Raw genomic sequence first — 21,175 nt, 5'->3', positions numbered from 1 at the left:
GTTACGGTTTAAAAGGCAAAGATGACATTCGCTGCTCCATATTTGATGTCATCCTTGAACTGAATTTTTTAATTAGATTATACACAACTACGATACTCAATTAACTTTCCATGTTTTTACTTTGTGCAAGTTTCAAGAAGAATCACAATAAGAGATTCTGAAAACAGAAAAGGATTTCTGAAAGCAAAACACTCTGTAGCACAAGCTTCCTTAGTGGAGAATGTGTTAACAGAAAATATCTCAAGAGAGAATGTTTTAACAGAGAACGTTTCAAACACGTATCTCAAGAGAGAAATAAAATAAAAGAATATATGTTTTCAATCTCGAGTACTATAGCGTAAAAATGATAATAGTATAAGGCATGAGTATAGAGTATATTAATTGAGTATAAAACAAATTAATAAGTAACAACATGGACAATCAAAAATAGAATAGACCATTTATCCTTTACTATTTACTATTTGAAATGAATAATATTTTACTCAGCTTTGACTTTTTCAATTTTTCTGGTGGAGTAAAATTTTACGACTGGTCAAATTGAAAAACTTCATATCTGTGACCTTCATACCTCGATAGAAAACAAAACAAAATAGTAAAATACTAGTTAGAACATAGTGTGCTCCCCTTCATAGCTTACAACTTTTGTTTAAAACATTTTTTCATGTAGCCAATAGTTCTCTAGTAATTTAGGTGGCAGACGTTGGTGAATCACATTGTTTATAACAACATTTGAAGTACCATATTCTCTGTATTCTTCACGTTCTGGGGATAGTACAGACACTTTCAGGACAATATTCTGTATAAAATATTTACCTCGGTAAACCTCGTAGAAATACAATCACCTGGAATACCCCAGAAAAATACCTCAACAAAAAATAGTCAATAAAAGTCACATTTTTAACAGAGGATATCCATGAAAAATTTCAATAAAAGAACTTAACAAGAAAATACAATATGCGAATCCAATAAAGCATTTCGCCAAAATATCAAGCTAGAGTATTTCAAAACAGAATTCTATGACACAACAGTGATTAAAAGTGTCCAATGAAGTACTTCCATTAAAAAGTCGTAATATCCGATTCAAGTTTATCTCACCATAAAAAGTGCGTATATACTACCCATAGATGGCACTATTAAAAACCAATTGATATGTTTATTCCCTTCGTATTCTTTTAGGGTCCAAAGATAAAAGCACTTATAGTAATTATTGAAGTTTTAATCGAAAATAATATTAGACTATAAGGGAGAGAAGCACAAATAATTATAATGAGGCGATTCACACATTAGTAAATAAGTAAACATGTAAAATGAGATAAATCTAAAGTAATATCTACCTATGGGTTATATTACACGTAATACCTACTTATGGGTTATAAATAACCCAAGCATTTATATTTACTAAATAGGTAAATATAAATAAAGGTAAAAAAAATGCAAAACTCACCAGTCTGTACGAGCTTAAGCGCGGCGGCATTGTGCTGCTTGAGCGGCTCGTTGAGCCCTGGCTGCGTGAGGTCCTTGAGAGGATTGGCGGCATCCTCGCCGGCGCCACGGCTGTTTTGCATAGTCCTGGTGTTCTTCTCGGGACGTGTGCCCCTCGCGACCTCGTGATTACGAGCCCCGTTATGTCGGGCTGTTCTCTTCCTCCGTGTTTGGCCCCGATCACCCCTCCGCTCTCGTCGCTTCTTGCGCTCTTCCTCCTCGACGACACGATCGGTTCTGTCACTGACAGTGATTACAGTGATCTGACAGCTCGAACGACGACGCTCGCCGGTCAACACTGAGCTCTGATCACGGCTTCGATTCTCATAGATACGCAGGAGCTCGTCCGCCGGGTAGATGACGTACATGCCCAGCCGATGGTGTCTTCGTGGCGTTCCACAGCCTCCTCACCGACTCTGACGACTCGCTCGGTAGCGTGGCTGCCGTCGACGTTGCTGCCGCTGGCCCTGCTGCTGCCACTTGTCTCGGGTATGCGTGAGCCAACATCGCTGCCCGCCAATTCATCGTTTACGATACCGTTGCGAGTCACACTGCCAGGCCACGTAAACAGCCGCATCTTTTTGGCATGCTCGCTACCCCTCCCCCGTTTCTTCCAGCCCTCCTCTTTTCGATTTTGCTCCCCGCTGCTGTCGTCTGTTCGGTCTTCTTTTTCCTTAGAAGGGAGGAGCCAGCCAGGAGGTCACTGGACGCATTGGAGAACAGTCTAACGACCTCCCATGGATCACCGATGATTCATCGTCTGTAATAAAGAAAACATTGTTATGGGATTCTTCCGGCTGCTGAAGATCTCTTTTGTTAGCAGTTCGAACGTTTGTTGGCAATAGTTTGGAAAGTTTTAGATTGGTTGTGTTGCTTTGAGAAGCAGCGGTGGGTAGGTGGAAGGTAGGATATAGAGATTCTTGCGACAGAGTGAGCTGCAGTAGTTTTCAAAGATTTCATTGTTGTGAGATCTTTCATTTTTAAAAATGGATTCATCATTCGTGACTGAATGATTCCTTTTTGAGGACCTTTATTTCTATTTTTTTAAGTAGATTTCCAACGCCGTTCTAGTGCGATAACATACAAAATCAAGTGAAACGTAAGGGTATATTAGAAAGTGTGACATACTTTTGTAAGATAGATTCTACATTCGTAGACAATGGAATGAATTTGTGTGCACATATGCTTGGAAGCTTCAGTTACGTTTAAAAAACTTTGTAATGTGTAAAACGCTAGCCTAGAATGCATGAAGCATAATACATGTACTGCAACACTTTTGGAGGACAGGTCCTATACAGATGATGTCGTTCCATTGCGAAGATCTCAAAGACATTTCAGCCCTTAGGCCATAGTACTTCATCGAGCAAACTATCCACTCTCAAGTAGCCACCACAATTAAGCGTCTAAGCACGGACGAATTAGCCCTCATCCTTTACCAGAATCATTGGAATGAGTATAAAAGACTTCACTTGACCATCTTAGCTGTAAGGATTTTTTCTCTAGACTGGATTAAAATGGTACAGACGACACTAAATCCACCTTAGCGGGACCCAGCTTCATCCTATGTTCTAACTGGATGTGCGACATGCGATAAATCCAACCGACCGACAAACACTGATAGTACACAAACCAATAACAGTTACATGTGTCACATTGTAAATACCACTACATTCATATGATTCATTGTTTATCGACATCAGCCGAATTTGTCGCAACGATTTTGTCGTTGTATGATATTCAATTAGAACAAAGCCCCAGAGGTATTAGACACAAAAATAATGAAAAAAATTCATATGTATATATGCCCAGTTATTTTATATTACGCGAGGCGTTAAACGTATACTTGCCTGTACTGTGCTCTAGCCCCCTTAAGACCTTATTGGGTCCAGAAATATCCTGGTCCTTTAAATAAGTGGAGCAACGTTATGAATTTTAGATGTATCAGAACAATGTATAAACAAAAAAAAACTAAGCGTTTCCGGGCATATGTGCACATGAACTTCTTTCATTATCGTCGTGTATAGAATTTACCCTCTAAAACTGTCCCACATTTTCTACAAAAGAATTGAATTGAGGAAATAAATTAATAAGGACGCAATTGAAAGTTGGCGCATAACAAGGAATTATACTCGTGGTACAAGTACAAGTTAGTACTGGAGTAGACAATAATTCGTGTAGACATCGTTACACCATCAAAGTTACAAAGAGCAGGCCTCATTAATACGCTCAGATTTCGCTCGAATATTGCATGCAGGTAAAGCAGCGAAAATTACTAACATGTATTTTTGATATCTCTTCAAGTTTATGTTTACAGCCTGAAAATAGCTTTCATAGTTAAGAATGAAAAATCTAATTTGCCAATTTTTTTGAAAACCAATATAGATAATAAAGAAAGTTAAATAGGTATAAAAGTTACTATCTTTTTTATGCGAGATAATATTAGCGTCAGTATCACTTTAATGATCCCTTTTTTGGTAAATATATTTTCGTAACAGCACAATCGTTTTTCTTAAAACGTAGTTTATATGAACAACTTAATCGAATTAATAAACAAACCATTTTCTCAATTTTGCTAAAATTCTTTGAGTCTCATATAGTCGTAAAAGACTATTTTGCATATATATAAAAATATGTATAGTAAATGATTGCGATGATTACTGTGAATAAGAAAGATTATGTAAACAAAATCTGACGTCACATATTTACCAGTTAGATACATAACTATATGATTTTTCATCTATCGTATAATAATTATTTATCCACCAATTAATTAGCTGACGTATATCTTTTTTATAACAATCAGTTTTAAACTTGTATAGCCTGAGAGAAATCGTATGCCAGGATCTCAGAAAGAGACACGCAAGAAATATATGCCTATAAATCATCTACTATTAGAATGACACAAATACAACTTGGATCTTGAAATAATATTCACACCTCAAACATAAATTGTAAATACACTACTTTAACTCAAATAAACCTGCTTGTATAAGAAGGTTTAATTGTGGAAATTATATAGAATTATAGAGAATGTCCAAGAATTAGTAATATAAGCGCAAAACTAGCGATTCCATATAAAAAATTACATCGAAAAATAGGGAATACGATATACTGACATCGTGCTTCGATTTTTGGAAAATTGACTTTGAATTACAGCCGAGAACGCGTGCACCGAAGTACAATTTTATGCGCCTGAGGCATACACACAGTAAGAGAAGTGCTTCTACTTTACAGTAGAGTGGGTTAGTGGTCAGACTGCGAATGTTCCTCTTATTCTGTACAGGGTGTTTCCAAACATGTGGGATATTTTTGGAGGATAGGTTCTAAAGATGAAAACAATAAAAAGAAGTGTATGTGCACATATGCCCGAAAACGTCTAGTTTTTTGCTACACGTTATTCTATATTGCGTAAGATACTGGCGCAGAATCCATAAAACATAACAAAAACATAATACACTTTTTCAGAATAGATTCTAGACACAACCAAAATGAAAATGTCATAGTAGGTCTAGAGATATTCCAGCTTTTTAAATGAGTGCACACGACCATGAAGCATAAAGTGTCACATCGTACGCAATGTAAAATAGTGTACATGTAACTAATTAAAAAACTAGACAGTTCTGGACATATGTGCACATGAACTCTTTTCATTGTCTTTGTGTTTAGAATCTACCCTCCAAAAATATCCTACATGTTTGGAAACTCGTTGTATATCCCTTTACCGCCTAAAACTTGCATAGACACGTTCCAAATCAAAATTGGGAATCACTTTTTCAAAAACAAATCGATGCAAAAATTGTATTCCATATTCTCAACTTATTTTTTTACATTCCACTGGTTCTCGAACATTCTGCATAACATACATACCTGGGTACTAACATAATTATCTAAGGAATATAAGATATTCACCGTCACTAATAGTCTTATAGTCTACGCAACCTAAACCTTCTCATAAAACAAAAGAAGTATACTTTTGCAGCCATTCATGTCTCGTTCTTTAATATCTTCGACTTTGAGACAAAAAATAAGAGGATTTCAAAGAGCTTCTTACGTTTAAGATACCTATATTTCTGTAAGCTTTATTCTCGTAATGGCAATGTTTTGTCCATTACCGCTTTGATAGTTGATAGATACCTACGTTTCTTTTCGTTTTCATTGACATCCCCCGAATCAAAGACTATCTCGAGTGCATTTAAATAATCGTTATACTGTGACCGCTTTCATGAATTATTAATGAAACTCGTTTCAACACGCTCCAGGCTGCGTTTGTTCCGCCGTAAAGGGGGCGAACTCTGTTCGCAGGGTAAACGACTTATTCAACGACCGAATAAAGACGAAAACGTCCTCTTATTCCCGTGATTCGAGAACCTAGACGTCATGCAAATCGTTACAGGTGATTTAAATCCGATTTGAATGCACTTCAATGGCCGACGCTAAATACAACCGGATCCGATTCTCTTTTTAATAGGTAGCTTCTCTATAGTTGGAGGGTTTTTCGCGCGAGAGGCAAATTAGATTTTCTTGGGCGAATCAAGTTGTTTCTGATGCCACCAATTTTACGAGTGAATGAATCCATTTAGTCTTATGTCAAGAATATTGGTTTTACTCGTAAAAGCGGTTGTATTTTCCAATGTGAACTTTTCCGTCTGATGGTTTTTGCTGAATAAATTTTGTTTTGTTTGACATAATTCTTAGAGATTGCTAGCGAAGTTACAATTATTTGTAAAACATGTCGGAACAATCCCAGAGAATTTAAATGAATGCCAAAAAGTTCAATAGAACTTCAAAGAATTCCAGAGAACCACTAAAATTCGCAAAATATCCTAGTAAAGCTGCGTTTAACACCATATGAATTTCATTGAATTTTATACCAGCCCAGGAAATTCTGTTTAATACTTCATAAATTTCAGCGAATTGCATGGAATTGCATACAATTCTGAAGAATGTTGAATTGAATTGAATAAATAGATACTAATAAATATTAGAAAATTTTAGAGAATTCCACTACAATTCAAATTTCTATGGAATATTCTTAATTTCTATAGAATCCTTACAAATTTTATAAGCATGGAATTCTACCCAACTGAAATAGTAGAACAACTTTAATGAAATATAATTTGATCATCTTTCTTTACTTCCTATTTTTTCCTTTACTCTTTCGTACTTCCGCTATTTTTCCAATAATCCCAAAACTCTAGAATTCCTGAATTCGTGGATACCTATGCACTTAACTTAACCCTTAAATTCGTATTTATGTGTTCTTATACTTTATCTACCCTTCGTGTATTCAACGTTATCTTGTATTACAGTCGTTCCTTCCGCCAAACAAATATTTATATTATGTGCTCATCAATTTCCAATAGACTTCCCGTTATAAGCATTCACGCAATCCCAAGGGAAGCTCGCGCCCCATTAAGCACGTAAGAAAGCGTACGGCCTTATGCGAAAATCGACCAATCAATCAAGATAACATTCTTATATTCCAGCTCTCACATCTGAATTGAATAGATACACACTATATGTATACTCGTGAAAAGTTTTTGTAAACTCGAACCATAACAAAAATTGCAAATATTTCGTCCATATATTATATGTATGACAAATCTATGTTTATTACATGGGATAGTCTATATTATATAACAAATTTGTTTCTAATTTTGTTAGGTAATATGTATTGTTTTATGATCTACTAAGATACATTTACAATATACATACTCGTAAGATATATTATGTTCAGCCAAGTTATAAATTTTGTGAAAAAAGCAAATGTGATATACATATAACGTTTGTTTTGTTATGGCACGTTTAAATCACGTAAACGAATACTTCTTGTTCCCTCACTTCAGCAAAATTCAAGTGAGACGAGCATTTTTTCATTCAGTTGTCGGTTTTATTCATTCGTAATAGCGGAGAGTGAGGATAAAGGTAATGACGTCATGAAAGTGACAAGTCTCGTCCCCTCTTCCACAAACATTTCCAAAAAAATTGTTTTACACAGTTACATATGTATAGTAATATTTCTTTTATTTCATCAATCGAAGCTGTGCAGTAACGCGAATTGTAAATAGTCAAGCTGAATATTTACTTGTGTAGATATTTACATCCTTCATATCAAGCTCTATTCTTTTAGTTTTTCTGTTAATATTCATGTATAAACTATAAGGCCCGATGCACACGAGCGATATTTTGACTCTCAATCTTGTTACGATCATATATTTTTCTTTGTTTTTCCAATGACAAACAATGAAGACAGATATACGAGCGCAACGAGATCGTGCGTTAAAATATCGCTCATGTGCATCGAGCCTGAATATTGAAACAACTATTTGTCAGAGAAATTTTAGATAATGTCTTTATAACTTCTTACATTTATTTATTATAGGCTTTTTGTAGTTTATGGGGTATAACATTTTTATTCTAAAAAACGTGGGTTGGGGCAAAAGTAACACGTCACTATGGAGACAAAAGTAACACATCACTATGGGGATGAAAGTAATGTTACTATTTTGTCCACATGGAAGTTTAATGGGTACATATTGATAACAAGCAAAATAGCATACAGAATAGGAATTCTCCTCATAACAATGATTGTATGTGTCTGGTTTGTTTGGAGCTCTTCATTGAAAGCTGTTCGAGAGAGAAGTGAATCCAATGTACAAATTGTAAGGGTTGCTTCTATAAAGACTACACCATAAATGATCTTCATTAGATATGTCATAATTGTAATTTAGAGTAGGTAACAAATATTATTAAACCAATACACGATACCAAAGAAATATACATATGAAGTTATTTATGCATTTTATCTCTCGTTATATAAATATATATCTTTGTTATCGTTACTTAAAATACGTTCATATAAATGCTTGTTTCTATCGTGTTTTACAATAAAATATTCTATTACTGCATCGAAAAAAATATTTTTACTTTGTCTTCCTCAAAACAATTAGTATTGCTTTTGTCCCCATATTTCAGCTAGGCCAAACGTAAAAAATGTTACTTTTGTCCCCACTCTCCTCTACCTAATTGACTTTTGCTGAAGGTGGGAGGAGAACGAGCATTCGCTCACTTGGACTAACGCAGCATTATTGTTTAGCAAATTATTCATATTCATCAAGTGTTAATAAAGACCAAGTAAAATTAGAAAACATAGTCACGTACCAAGTTACACGGAAAATGTGTTAGACTGAAATTATTCAAGTCTTTTATAAAATATATAAAACAACTCTGACAGATATGATATTAACAGGATCGGTAAGAGTCGACTTTGTAAATTTAACAATGCTGCTCTTACTGTAGTCAAGCTACTTTTCGTAATTTTATAAACGTCTATAACAGAACTTACAAAAGTTTACACTGTTTATATTTACTTAGGAAACTTTTGCAAGATCTGTATTACAATTTTGTTTTCTGTGTAGAGTTTAAATAAGCGAAAAATCCGATGCGATTATAAAACATTTGCCATCGGCTCAATCTAGCTGAAATATTCGAATCGAAAGCATTTTCTGTTCGCATAAATATATATATATACATTTATCACTATTTACTACTTTTATTATTGAAGATTGCTTCTTATTTAAATCGTTCTATTTCTTTTATTTAAGGGGGGAGACTCAAGTAATGGTTCAAAAAATCGATTTCTTTTATAATGCATAAAACAATGCTTTTACATATTAAGAGCGTAGTATACATATTTCAAATCAAAGTTTTAAGTCGTTTTTGAAAGGAGATTCTCGCTTGCATTATAGCTAATTCAAAACATACATATAATTAACTATAAGTACCTTATCATACGAACCTATCTGATTAATTATTCAAATTATGTTTATTGTATAATCAAAATAAAAATTGTATGCAAAGATTATTTCTTTGCCTTCAGAGCCGTGTATTATCATTAATGTTGTATTTTTTAAAACAAGATTTAGGTTGTTACAATGCATAATTCTATAACGAAAAAAACTCCATTTGACCTTTTTCCTAGATCATACTAAAATGATGCTATACTATACGCCTATCAATACTATCGACAGGGAAGGACCATGGAGAATAACATTCAATTAGTTTAAAAAAGTTAACAAATTGCAACAAAAAAAATATTGATATCTTGAAATATTTGAGAATATGGACAACAGAATTATTAATTGGTTGAATTAATTTATCGCGTGTACTTACTTCTCTACTGTACACTTTTTATTTTTGTTCGTGAAATCGTAAAGAAATTTACAATGCTCGATGTCAAGCTTGCATTGATGTAGGTAATTGAAATGATATAAAAAATTGTTAACGATGTTCACATATTGCGGAATATTTTTGTAACTTTGTAATAAATCATTTATAAGCAAACTTTATATAAAATGTTTTTCTTATTTTTGTTTGTAAATAGATTATGCTTCTGAAATATTATCGTTAAAATAAGGAACACTTTGTATATGGAAAGTGACGATAGGTTTCATCAAGGTTTTATGTTATAAAAAAATTGCCGAAAATCCCTTTTATTTTAATGTTTTACTTTTTTCTTACCCCCTCCTAGCCTTAATATTTCGATTTATAAATGTCCTTCATGACCGATTGAAAATCTAATTCAAACAAAAAATTTTTAACAGACTTTCATTACATGTTATAATATGTGTATAGCATGCAATACGTGTATAGTATTTTACTATTTGATTCTTTAGTTTTTTCATTCAATCTTTCCCTAGCAATAAAAAAGAATTGCTAAAATAGAAACTTCCCTACTTCATTCATGGATTAAAAACACAACAGCTGGTTCCATAAGTGTGTCTCGAATCTCGGAGGATTAATAACGTTCTCTAGAGTAAAAGCCTTGTTAATTTCTCTTAAAAGTTCATCCTCCACAGCGAATGATGCCATTATTATCTCCGTGCGAAACCAGAGAATGGGAATGAAAAAATATGCGAGGTCTTCGCGTTTAAATTCTACCTGGCCGTTGCGCGCTGATAACCCAGTCGAAAAGACCTTTTTAAGTAATTGAACGCCGCTACGGGCTATCGCAGAGGAGCACGTCCGATGATTATTCTTGACGATCCACCTGTCCCGCGGAAATGCTTCATAAAGGGTTATGCAAATTGCGATAAGCTGTTTCACGTAATTACGCGCACCGTCGACAGTGTCCTTTCTGTCCGCGCAAGGAAGAGAATTTACGGGAGCTTTTCATCAGTCCTTCCGATGGACTATCGAAGAGCAGAGTTCCAATGGTTTTCGTTCGGCAAAGAGTTGCAGTCATTATCAAGCCTTTTCAATGCTCGCTAACAGATTACTGGTTATTTTGGGATAATCGAGGCGATTATAATTTTAGAAAATGAATAAATGGAGAGATTACTGGCTCAAAGTATCATCGCATTCGACTCTGAAATGGAATATTAATGTATACGTATTTTCATTAGAAAAAGTGGAATATGTACCTAGAAGGCTTTTTAAAAAATATGTACTCGTAGGAAATAGTGTTTCTACGTGTAATACCTCATGAATTTGTTCATACAGGATTATTAAATTTGCATGTGTGAATTTTAAAGAAAATTTAATTATAAGTAAACTAGATTCCTGTTTAAATTAAAATCATTATGAAGTATGGTTATTAAGTAATATTACCTATACTGCGAGTAGTACGAAACGTAAAATAATAATAAGGTAAGAGAAGATAAATCAATATAAACAGCCAACTTTATGCAGCTTTAAGAAAGTATTTGTCCTAAATGTAAGTATTGATAAAAAATTTTAATAAATATAAAACAAAATAAGTAAGTATAACATAAATTGCATGCAATATAGATTAAAAAAGAAAAATACACGAATCAACAGACAGGTTGAAAGAATTATTTACAATAAATATTTTATGGCACCAGTTATTTTCACTTTTTTGGTAATTCTAGTTGTAATAATTTTTTGGACTATAAGAATATTCAAATAAAATAAATTTTTTAAAAATGGAGGAATTAAAGCATAATTTTTCTCATCTGCATTGAATTAAATAATTATCATAATTCTACAGGATTTACGTCTCATAAGTGCCTCCTTTCATTCATGTCCTCGCTGTCCCTTCAAAAAGTGCGCCTTCTTCAATAAACCTAACCTAATTCATTAGCCTGCGATGAAGAGCACGCGGACGAAAGGCATTTTAAAAGGCATCTCGAAAAGTTCAAAAATCGCGTTACAATATTGGATTAAAAAAGCTCGCATACAATCGCTATTCCATTCCACGGCTAAATAATTGGAGCACTCGCTCAATTATCTGGCTCTTCGGCCTGCCCCGTTTCTCTTCTTCCCTCTTCGCTCCTCCTGTTCAACATGGTGCTTCAAGAAATCCTCGACACAACTTTGTCGATATGGAAAGCTAACAGTATGTTCCAGATGCATTCATCCGCCATCGAATCGAATCAACTCGACGGGCTTCCAGTGGCCGCAATTATTTTTATTAGGAGTGCTCTTTTCGTAGCGATAGTTTGCCATAGAAAACTTTGAGAAAAACAACTTTGTACTGCTTCTAGCATTCCTTTAGCATCGTTCTTGATTTCTCCTTCCTGTTTTCTGGGTTGCAATCGAGACTCTCTTCAGTATTATGTCTTTATATTTGTGGTTGTAAAACCTTTTAGAAATATTGGCGTTTTGAAGTTTTCAACTTCAATACTGTCTTATGGACTTCTGACTTTCTGAACGATTATTTTTGAGTTAGAAAATTCTTTTAGTGCATTTTCATCTGTTTAGAAATATAAATTCTATATCTCACTTGCGGTCTTAATTCAAATTTTTTGAAAATGAAACATAGGTCGTTTTGCTTAGGGCTACAAGGTATAGATGAGCAGGTTGTTCACCACACAAGGGCGGCTAATCATAGGGGTGACATTGTAACCCACAGTGCACAGAAACGTCTTAAACTCCTAAAACTGTCCAAAATTCGCCTTTAAGATGTTCAAAGTTACAAATCAGTATGTCTTCAGGACGTCTCAAAAGACATTTATAACACATCTTAAAGACGATCACACAAAGAAATACGTCTTTAAGACGACTGTGTAGTGTGTCTTTAAGACGTACGTAATAAAAAGCTTCATATTTATTCGTGAATAACGTATAACGACTTTATTCGTTGAAAAATTATTCGTTAGTCGCGAATAAATATCTAACGTTATTCGAAACAAATTTATTCGACTACAATTATATTCGTTATTCAACCTTATTGAATACTGATACACATATATTAGTGGAAAGAAGTGGTCGTAACAAGTCGTTGCAGTAGGACAAGTAATTGTGGCCATTTTGAAGAAAACGGTTAATCATTTATGACTTGATTGTAGAAAATTACAAGGATATGTTTATATTTTAATTATATAGAGGGTACATCGATGATTTTTGCATTTAAAATTTTAAAAATTTATAAAAGTAAAAATTTCTTTTTATTCAAACATCATGAGTTATTTTATCTGTTTTTAAAAATAAACCCATACATTTTTTAAAGCATTATTCGATACAGCTCGTTATTCCGTATTTAAAGAACTATTAAGTTATTTGTGATAAGAAACATTAAATTAGAAGATGCACAGTTTTAGCTTCACTATTACAAAGCAGTCGTATTTAATAACGTACAATATTTTTTATAGCAACATGGCAAAAGATAGTTATAATTATAAATTACTATTATAGTAATATTATGATTATTAAAATATTTACTTTTTCATTTGTTTTTATTGATTTCTGAGGCGAAAAGGGGGGTGGGTGGATTTTTAAAGTTGCACAAGGGTAACTAACCCGTACAAGGTAACCCTGGTTTTACTTTAGAGCCACAGTGTAAATTTGTGGCAATTGTGATCAAAAACAGAATTTAATATTTTGTATGCAACTAATTTTGCGGTGAAAAGTAGGCGATATATATGTATAATATATCTTCACGGTTCTCTGAACCCTTTTTGTATTTTGCTACTGTTTTTTCCTCTGATAAGCGACGTGTTCAGAATACCGTAACTGGAAACCTATATTTTTTTATTGACAAACTTTGCGTTGCAAACTGAATTCAATGCACGGCAATACACCTCTATATTTTTGCGCTGTGTGTATCTGTTCTCTCTTCTTTATACGTTCCACGCATTGGAAACATTGCCATTAGAAATCCTACTTCGTTGGAGAAACAAATAGAGAAATAGACATAGGAAATGCATCTTAATTGGATCACCATCCATTCATTTGCTTTTACTCACTTTTTTCCTGTGTTTTTTGCTATATTTGTGATACTTCGAGCTTCGTTCCAATTTGTTTATTTTTGTTACATTCTTACACGCTTTTCGTAGTGTTCAAACTTTCATTTTATTTGAAACTCTGAAATTGTAAATATTACACATATGTATAAGTAATGATTCGACTATTCCGTATGTGTCTTGTTTATTGTAGGGGAGACCAGAGACAAACGTAACACAGAACGAATGTAACAAGGGACAAAAGTAACAAATGACATACCTTAAAGAAAGGTTTCTTTAAAAAAATTGATGTAACATATTGCTAGTTTTTATTTGATTATGTTGTTTAATAATGTAGGTTTACTGTCCTGTACTACCTTTTTAAAAATTTCATGAAACCTAGAAGTTACAGAGTCAAAAGCATTACTATTAATACTACATTAAATCAAAGTATTAATTGTTTATCAGAAGTATCTTAAAGCTATGTTTACTTAATTTGAAATCCTGTCACGTACTTCATTTTTCTTCAAATCTTTCATAAATTCGTAAAGCACGTAGTTTTACGATTATTCGAGAGTAAGGAGTCAAGCACGTTCACCGAACCATGAGGACCACGTGCCGTTGCATAATTTGATCATAATTTGAACGCAATTACAACTTGAAAGAATGAAGACAGTATCCATACAAGCTAGATAATGAACCTAGTGGCACTGCTTTGTGAATTGATCACACAGCCGATACTTGATGCACGAGGTGCAATTAATTTTACAAAAGAGCTATTAGACTTCGTCTGTGTTAACCTGCTGTTACCCTCCGTCATCTATTTCTTTGAAAATGGTTTTTTATTTAAGGGGTATCGAAGTCTATTTTTTGTCTGTTGCACTTACACTCTTATACTTTATAAGAGCACTCTTATACCTCACAGTTGGGAAGAAAAACAAATTTATTTTTCTTTTTGAAAAATGAGAGATAATAGAATAATTTTTAAGTTTTATTATTTGTATTAACGACTTGACAAATGAATGACAGGAAACTAATTAAATTTTCGAAATATTGTATCAAGTATTTTCTGTGGCGCTTACTCACATTTCAAAATTGTATAACTGACGTTAGATTACATGTTTCCATTTGAGATTGAATTTACAGAACAATTATTGACAATTTATATTATTATGTACTTTTACTAGTTTTTCAGTATCTAAAAGTAACAAAGAAATCTTTTTACAAAATAAAAATCTGAAACGCAGTCACAGATACTATAATTACGCTCATAAGTTTGATTAAATCGATAGGAAGAAATGGAACAAGGACATTGTAGAAAATTAAGTCTTGTAGCTTACAAGGACTATGGAAACTTTTTTGTGCTCATTGTAGATTGTGATTTAAATAAAATTATTACCAAGAAATGTTATAATCGTATCGTCCCACCTGTTGTACCAAGCCTTCCTGACGCTGCAACGGCAAAGTACAAAAATTGTAATTTCGTCTCAAGAAATAAACAATTAAATCTTGGATCTGGCTTCTCCATCTGAAAACGTTTTCGCAATTTAATCGAGAGACAAGTAAAATGAATTGGGAACTTTTCAAGCCTGGAAACGAGTTTCCAACGGTTCGAAGCCACGAGAGAGCACAGTGAAAAAAAAGTAGATTGGATCGTCCGCCATATTCGTGTACACCTAAAGAACACCTTTCGACCTCTGCTCTGTTAAGAGAATAGAAATTTAAATCTGGACAAACGTGCTGGATTGATTTATATTCGAATAAAATTTTGTTCGCCGAAAGATTCTTCAGCAATGATTTTCTACCAATTGCAGCTTTAAAATTTTCAAGAATTTTCGTCAATCCTTTGATGGTTTCGAATCGGCAAGTGATACATATTCAATTATCGATTCAAAATTTAAAATGCTAATTTCTGCAAGAACAGCTTCCCGATAATTTTATGAGTTCAAAATAAACGAAAGTAAACAGATTACTGAAGATTAGGTTTGACAGAGCTGCGGACATTTCAGTGAAATTGATTCGCTCACACACTCCAAAAAAGATTACGAATAAAAAGTTATACACTATCTGGTCTTTTTCGTGATATGTTTTTATAGCATTGAAGAGATAAACATGGTACGTACCTACTTGTAGGGCTTGGAAGGGAAAAAGGGAGAATCTTTAATACAGGTTGACTTATAACTGTGGTTTGAATGGAAAGGTATTGATTTTATCTCAATTGTATCTCACATCTTTGTTTTTTATGTGCATTTTGATTGTCCGTGGAAACATTACGTATGTGGAAGCTCTTTTAAAAGTTTAATGAACATGCAGAAAGTCATTTCTGTTTTCCATTTCTTTTTTGCAATATGAATCAGTATTTAAGATCAAGTCTATTGTATGCCTAGGAAACGAATTTTGTTACTTGCATAATAAAACAAACTATTTGTTATTTTTTACCGTGACAAATATGAAATTTTATTACACAACTTTATTGATTTTTTTATATAGTTAGTATATCTTTCGTCGTTTCCATTGTTAGAAATAAGAAATAACTTTAAAAAATTAAGGGGATGGTGCTGATACGAGAAAATCCAAGGAACACTGTTTTATATGAAAAAATTAGGACAAAATGTGGATTAAAAATGTTGGTTATCGCATTTTTTTACGAGAAAATGTATTAATTCGAAAGTTGTACTAGCACGAGTCTATAATCAACGGACTTACGGACGTACAGTTTTATAGGCGTCTGGGGAGTCTAACTACTGACCCTTTCTACGATTAAGTGGAGCTATTGTCGTTACATACATACATATCAACAATTGAGCCGTTTACAGACCAAAGTGATTAACTCCACTTTATGAATTTTTTAGAATCTTAGTGTCAAAGCACTCGATTGATGCTTAACTTTTTACACTTATAAAAAATATGAATATTTTTATTTAATAGTTTCAATCGGTTTGGTAAATGGACAATTCAACTGTACTTCAGTAATATTAGCAATTTTCTTAAAAACAAAGTAGGGTGTCAACTAATTTTATTTTATATTTGTAACTTATTTCTCTGTGTAGAATTGTTTCTTTTTTATTCATGCCACTGGTACTGGGACATTATATAAAAAAAGGTAGAAGAATGAAGAAGACGTTGGGGATCATAGTTAATTTTATGCTAGCAGTCGACTCTATAATGACGACCTTCGTCGCCCCGTTGTCGTGCGTAATGCCAACCTTTCCGTGCCAAAAGTGACTCGAAGGATAGGATTTCTCCGCTTTAATCAACTAGGTGAGATTATCACACGGAATTTTGCGAGCTGTCGATGAACAACGAATTTTTCGTAGCAATTGTAAATGTATAATTGTCCCACAATAGGACATATGTTGAACCAAAAGCCACCATTTCATTTCGAAAGTTTTTATATTTTGCTTCTGACAACTTTTGCGTTTTTGCAGAAATATAGTTCAGCGAAATTGTTAAGAATAGACAAATAGGCACCCTGTCAGCATTCGAAAACTGTAAAAAGTTATAAACAATTTAAAGATACTACACATGTTTCGCCTGCACTCTGCATTTAGTTGTTAATCACATCGAATGTTGAGATGTCCGAAATGACAGATTTATGTTCATAAACTCGTAACTTTGAATGAGTTAAGAAATAACATCATTGAAGACGTAAACAATTGATCGTCTGAAGTTCTAAGTAAAGTAATGAAAATACTATGTGAAAATTCTTAAACTTGTGAACGTTAGAGAGAAGCCTAATGGATGTAATTTTGCACAGATAATTATAAAACAAACTATCTGCATTAGTGAATAATTTCCTAACTAAATTTTGTCTTTCTATTTATTTTTACGAAAGTGATTTTCGATGCCAGCTATAGATACAAGTGGTGATATTCTTTGATCTGGATTTTATACCGAGATCCTCGGGAATCCTAATTAAGAGGAGTTGTGGGTAGTAACGACGAACTTAACAATTCCAAAAATATTTTTTATTTTATTCACTCTTATAGAAAATAAATAAAAGGGGTTTTTCTCGAGATTCGGATTTGTTAATTTTGCCCTTCCTACCCACAACGTCTCATATGTAAAACAAAAGACAACAGTTAAGTAACAGAAAAAAGGTCAAGATTCTCGTTTCTAAGTATTGGAAAGAAGAAATATGTGTGCCGACGAGCACACATTCTAGAAATTGAAGATTGAGTGATATGTAATAATGACGTACAGTTCAAATACAGATGAAGGATTATGATAGAACTGTATCCGCTGGAACGAAGAAGTTTTAATAAAGGTGATAGGTCGAGAACGAGAATGAACAATTTTTAACTTGACTAGACTTTCATAGGTGGCCATAATTGAACTTCGACTAGGCAGATGCAGCTCTCGTCTGCGGTGCAACGAAGCTGAAAATGAACGATCTGTGGAAGGAGGACAGCTGAGTGACATTTAATTCAACGATCTTTCTCCCATTTCTACTTAATCAAGAATGGAATTTAACCGTATTTGAAGTCTAGTGGAAGAAGTATCAATTTCTGTTCGATATCTGGGTAATACCGAGTTATCGTAATCTTTGGTAAATGATAATCGAGTTCTGAGATGTAAGAGACACTTTCGAGACCTATAGATTTTATTCAAAGTTCCAGAATGTCGAAACGAAGCCTGTAAATTTTCACTTTCGATGCCCGTTTATCGATTTCGATGTCTATTATTTATAATGTCGAACCGTGTCCCTTTTACGCAACGATACCGAACCAGTGCAGAAACTCATGCAGAAGCAAGAGTAAAAATAGCAAATAAAAATAATCCCCCGACACAGAGCATTAAATTTACTGGGAACCTGGGTATTCCCCACTTTTTCAGCGACGCCTCATCCTTCTGATACGTTTCCATTCGATCACGGGCAACTTTCTGCCCCCTCGGACTCCGACAGAAACTTCACCATTTTTGTATGCGATGCGGAGTATAACTTTTGCGCAGAATTGGACGTGAAATAGTTGTTATCGAAAAATAGTTTGAAATGCTTAGTTTTTGTAATTTTATTACTTATATGATATTGTAGTCGGAAAATATAAAGTAGAAAGTTCTACTTTGGATGAAAAGTATCATTGAGATATATTAATGCATGTTTCATTAACTAGTTTTATACATATCGATAGTTTTATACATGGTTAATAAATCACTGATATGTTGGTGCCAGGAGGAGTGATATATTAACGACAAGAGTAATATATTGATGATATACATATGTACCTATTATATGCATGAGATATTATAAATTGTATAATTGTGAAGTTTCAGCGTTGAATTATAGTATGTATATTTTTACATTTGCACAAATTTATAATCATGTAATTACATAATAGTGTGTAGATGATCATATAACAGATCGTATAATTGGGCATATAGATAGTTGTATAATTGGATTACTCTGTATTTGATCATTTTTATAATCGCGTAATTTTATAATTGCATGATGGTGCTTATATTTAATAAAGTAAATATGTCATTGCAAAATCTTATCTCTGTATAATCCCACAATAATTATAATATCGTCAACATGTTTAGTGATATATGTAGTTATAGTTACGTGGTTATGTATTATACAAGTATTCGAGAATTTACACGATAGTATGATTTTACAATAATATACACATACATATAATTAAATAACTCCATAATTTATAACAGTGTAAGTACAAATTCTCTTCTAATCGTATAATTGCACTACAAATAAAATACACAAACAATGAGAATATTTAATTTGAAGTAAAATCATTCAAAAATATTTTAATTATACTATTATAGATTATGAGTATATACTACGATAATAGTAGTCAAAGATCCAATTCAAAGAATGATTGAATGCCGACAATTGTCAAAGGTTAAGGAAAAAATATAACAGAAATAAACAAAATATAGTATTAAAATTCCCAGAGTGAATCGAGGAAACTACAAGTACTTATGCTGTTTGCCATTTGCCAACGAATTTAACGCGTTATTAACTTTGTCAGCCTAAAGTGTCAAAACGAAACGTTGCACCGGAGCAAGGAGGAAAATTTGAGGAAATCGCGCCCAACTTTTCCGGGACGACAGAGTCGAAATAACGAATTTCAAGGCGCCCGTTCCCGTTTCTCTTTGCGATGCCAATTCTGGCCAATTTGCAAGTACAACGAACGCGCTGCACCGCAGCGAATCAGTCGTTTCCTTTGGTTTCTTCTTTTCTCCTGTTGTCTTCCTAATTCCTGGGGGATTTCACCCATGGTTGCTTTCATCACCGTTTAACGAGTTTTGATCCCGAAGCGTGGAACAAAGACTGAAACTTCGCGAGAAACTTCACTTCGAACCCTTTCTTGGAACGAGCTACCCATTTTTTCACGAGAAACTTATTTTCACAACTTTCTATTAGTTTTGTTAAATTAAATTTCCAGTTCAATAACAATGTTTCTTCGAGAAGAAGTTAACGTTACTTATATAACACTATTCAGTCAACTCGTGGTTTAAATATCTATGAATTTTTTACATGATTCAAGTTCTGCATGAAACGTAGTGTCTCGTATTGAACGAGTAATGAGAACCTTAAATAGTGTTCGAAGTTAAATAAAATATAAACCTTCTAAGTTCTTCCTATTAAGCAGTATGTATTTTCATAAACCACTGTAGGTTGTTAATTCCGAAAACCTATGAACTTTAAATATATTCAAAGTCAATTTCCAATCTTTTCCCAATGTTGTATCATAAAAGTCTCCAATTATTTTTTTAGAACTGTCAAAAATTGAATAATGATATAACCTTCTTTCAGTCATTTTTCAATACATTCTGTGAGTTTTGTTCTCTAAATACAACATTCTTTATTTCCTAAATACACGATTTTTTATTCTCTAAATACTCTGTTACATTTATCACTAAACTTGCAACAACTCAATTGTTTTATTAAAAAGTTTGAAGGAAAACGAGCATTGAATGCCAAAAGTACTCGAATTTGGAACGGAGTCAGGAACAACGCATAAAGGTCGACTGCTGGCTTTCGATTTTCGTCCAACGTTCTGTAATATCATTGCTAGCTTATTCACCTCGGTTTTAATTTATCGGTGTATTTACTGGATTCGTCTTCTGCACGTATGTATACACGCTGCCATTGTTTGCACACGTTCCCAGATTTATTAATACCGTTCATCGCGAGGGACGATTCTTGGTAAAAATCGTACGTACGAGAACCGATACTCGACTCATCTCAATGCAAACAGAGCAATTTTGCATACTGCTCTGACGTCGTTTCTTTGACTATTCTACAATACTTACTTTTCTGCAATACTTTCGATTTAGCAACCCTGAATATTGATTTCATTAATAAGTTCACACAATAATTTATTTTAGAATAAATAGGACAGCATTTTACTGTATGAAACTTCACTTGCAGGACTCTGTTTAAAATAGTTCGTTTTTAGTTAAGTCAACTTAGATCGTTTTGATAAACTATTATAATTTTACTTCTGTGAAGAAAGATGCAGGGATTTACCACGTTCTCTGCGGTTCAA

The 21,175-nt window shown here is 33.4% G+C and overlaps 1 protein-coding gene across 1 annotated transcript in view; it reads right to left on the bottom strand.

Moving 5' to 3' along the window:
- Stacl (SH3 and cysteine-rich domain-containing protein) overlaps positions 1-21,175 on the bottom strand; it is a 94,985-nt gene that overhangs the window by 64,138 nt on the left and 9,672 nt on the right. The window contains exon 2 of the mRNA XM_076381116.1: positions 1,445-2,242. Within this exon, the coding sequence (XP_076237231.1) occupies positions 1,445-1,850 (406 nt within the window). The 5' untranslated portion in view covers positions 1,851-2,242. The remainder of the gene's footprint in view (positions 1-1,444; positions 2,243-21,175) is intronic.

Source organism: Calliopsis andreniformis, chromosome 6 (assembly GCF_051401765.1).
Source record: "Calliopsis andreniformis isolate RMS-2024a chromosome 6, iyCalAndr_principal, whole genome shotgun sequence".
In the NCBI taxonomy this organism is placed as follows: Eukaryota; Metazoa; Arthropoda; class Insecta; order Hymenoptera; family Andrenidae; genus Calliopsis; species Calliopsis andreniformis.
This window is presented reverse-complemented; position numbering and strand designations above follow the sequence as displayed.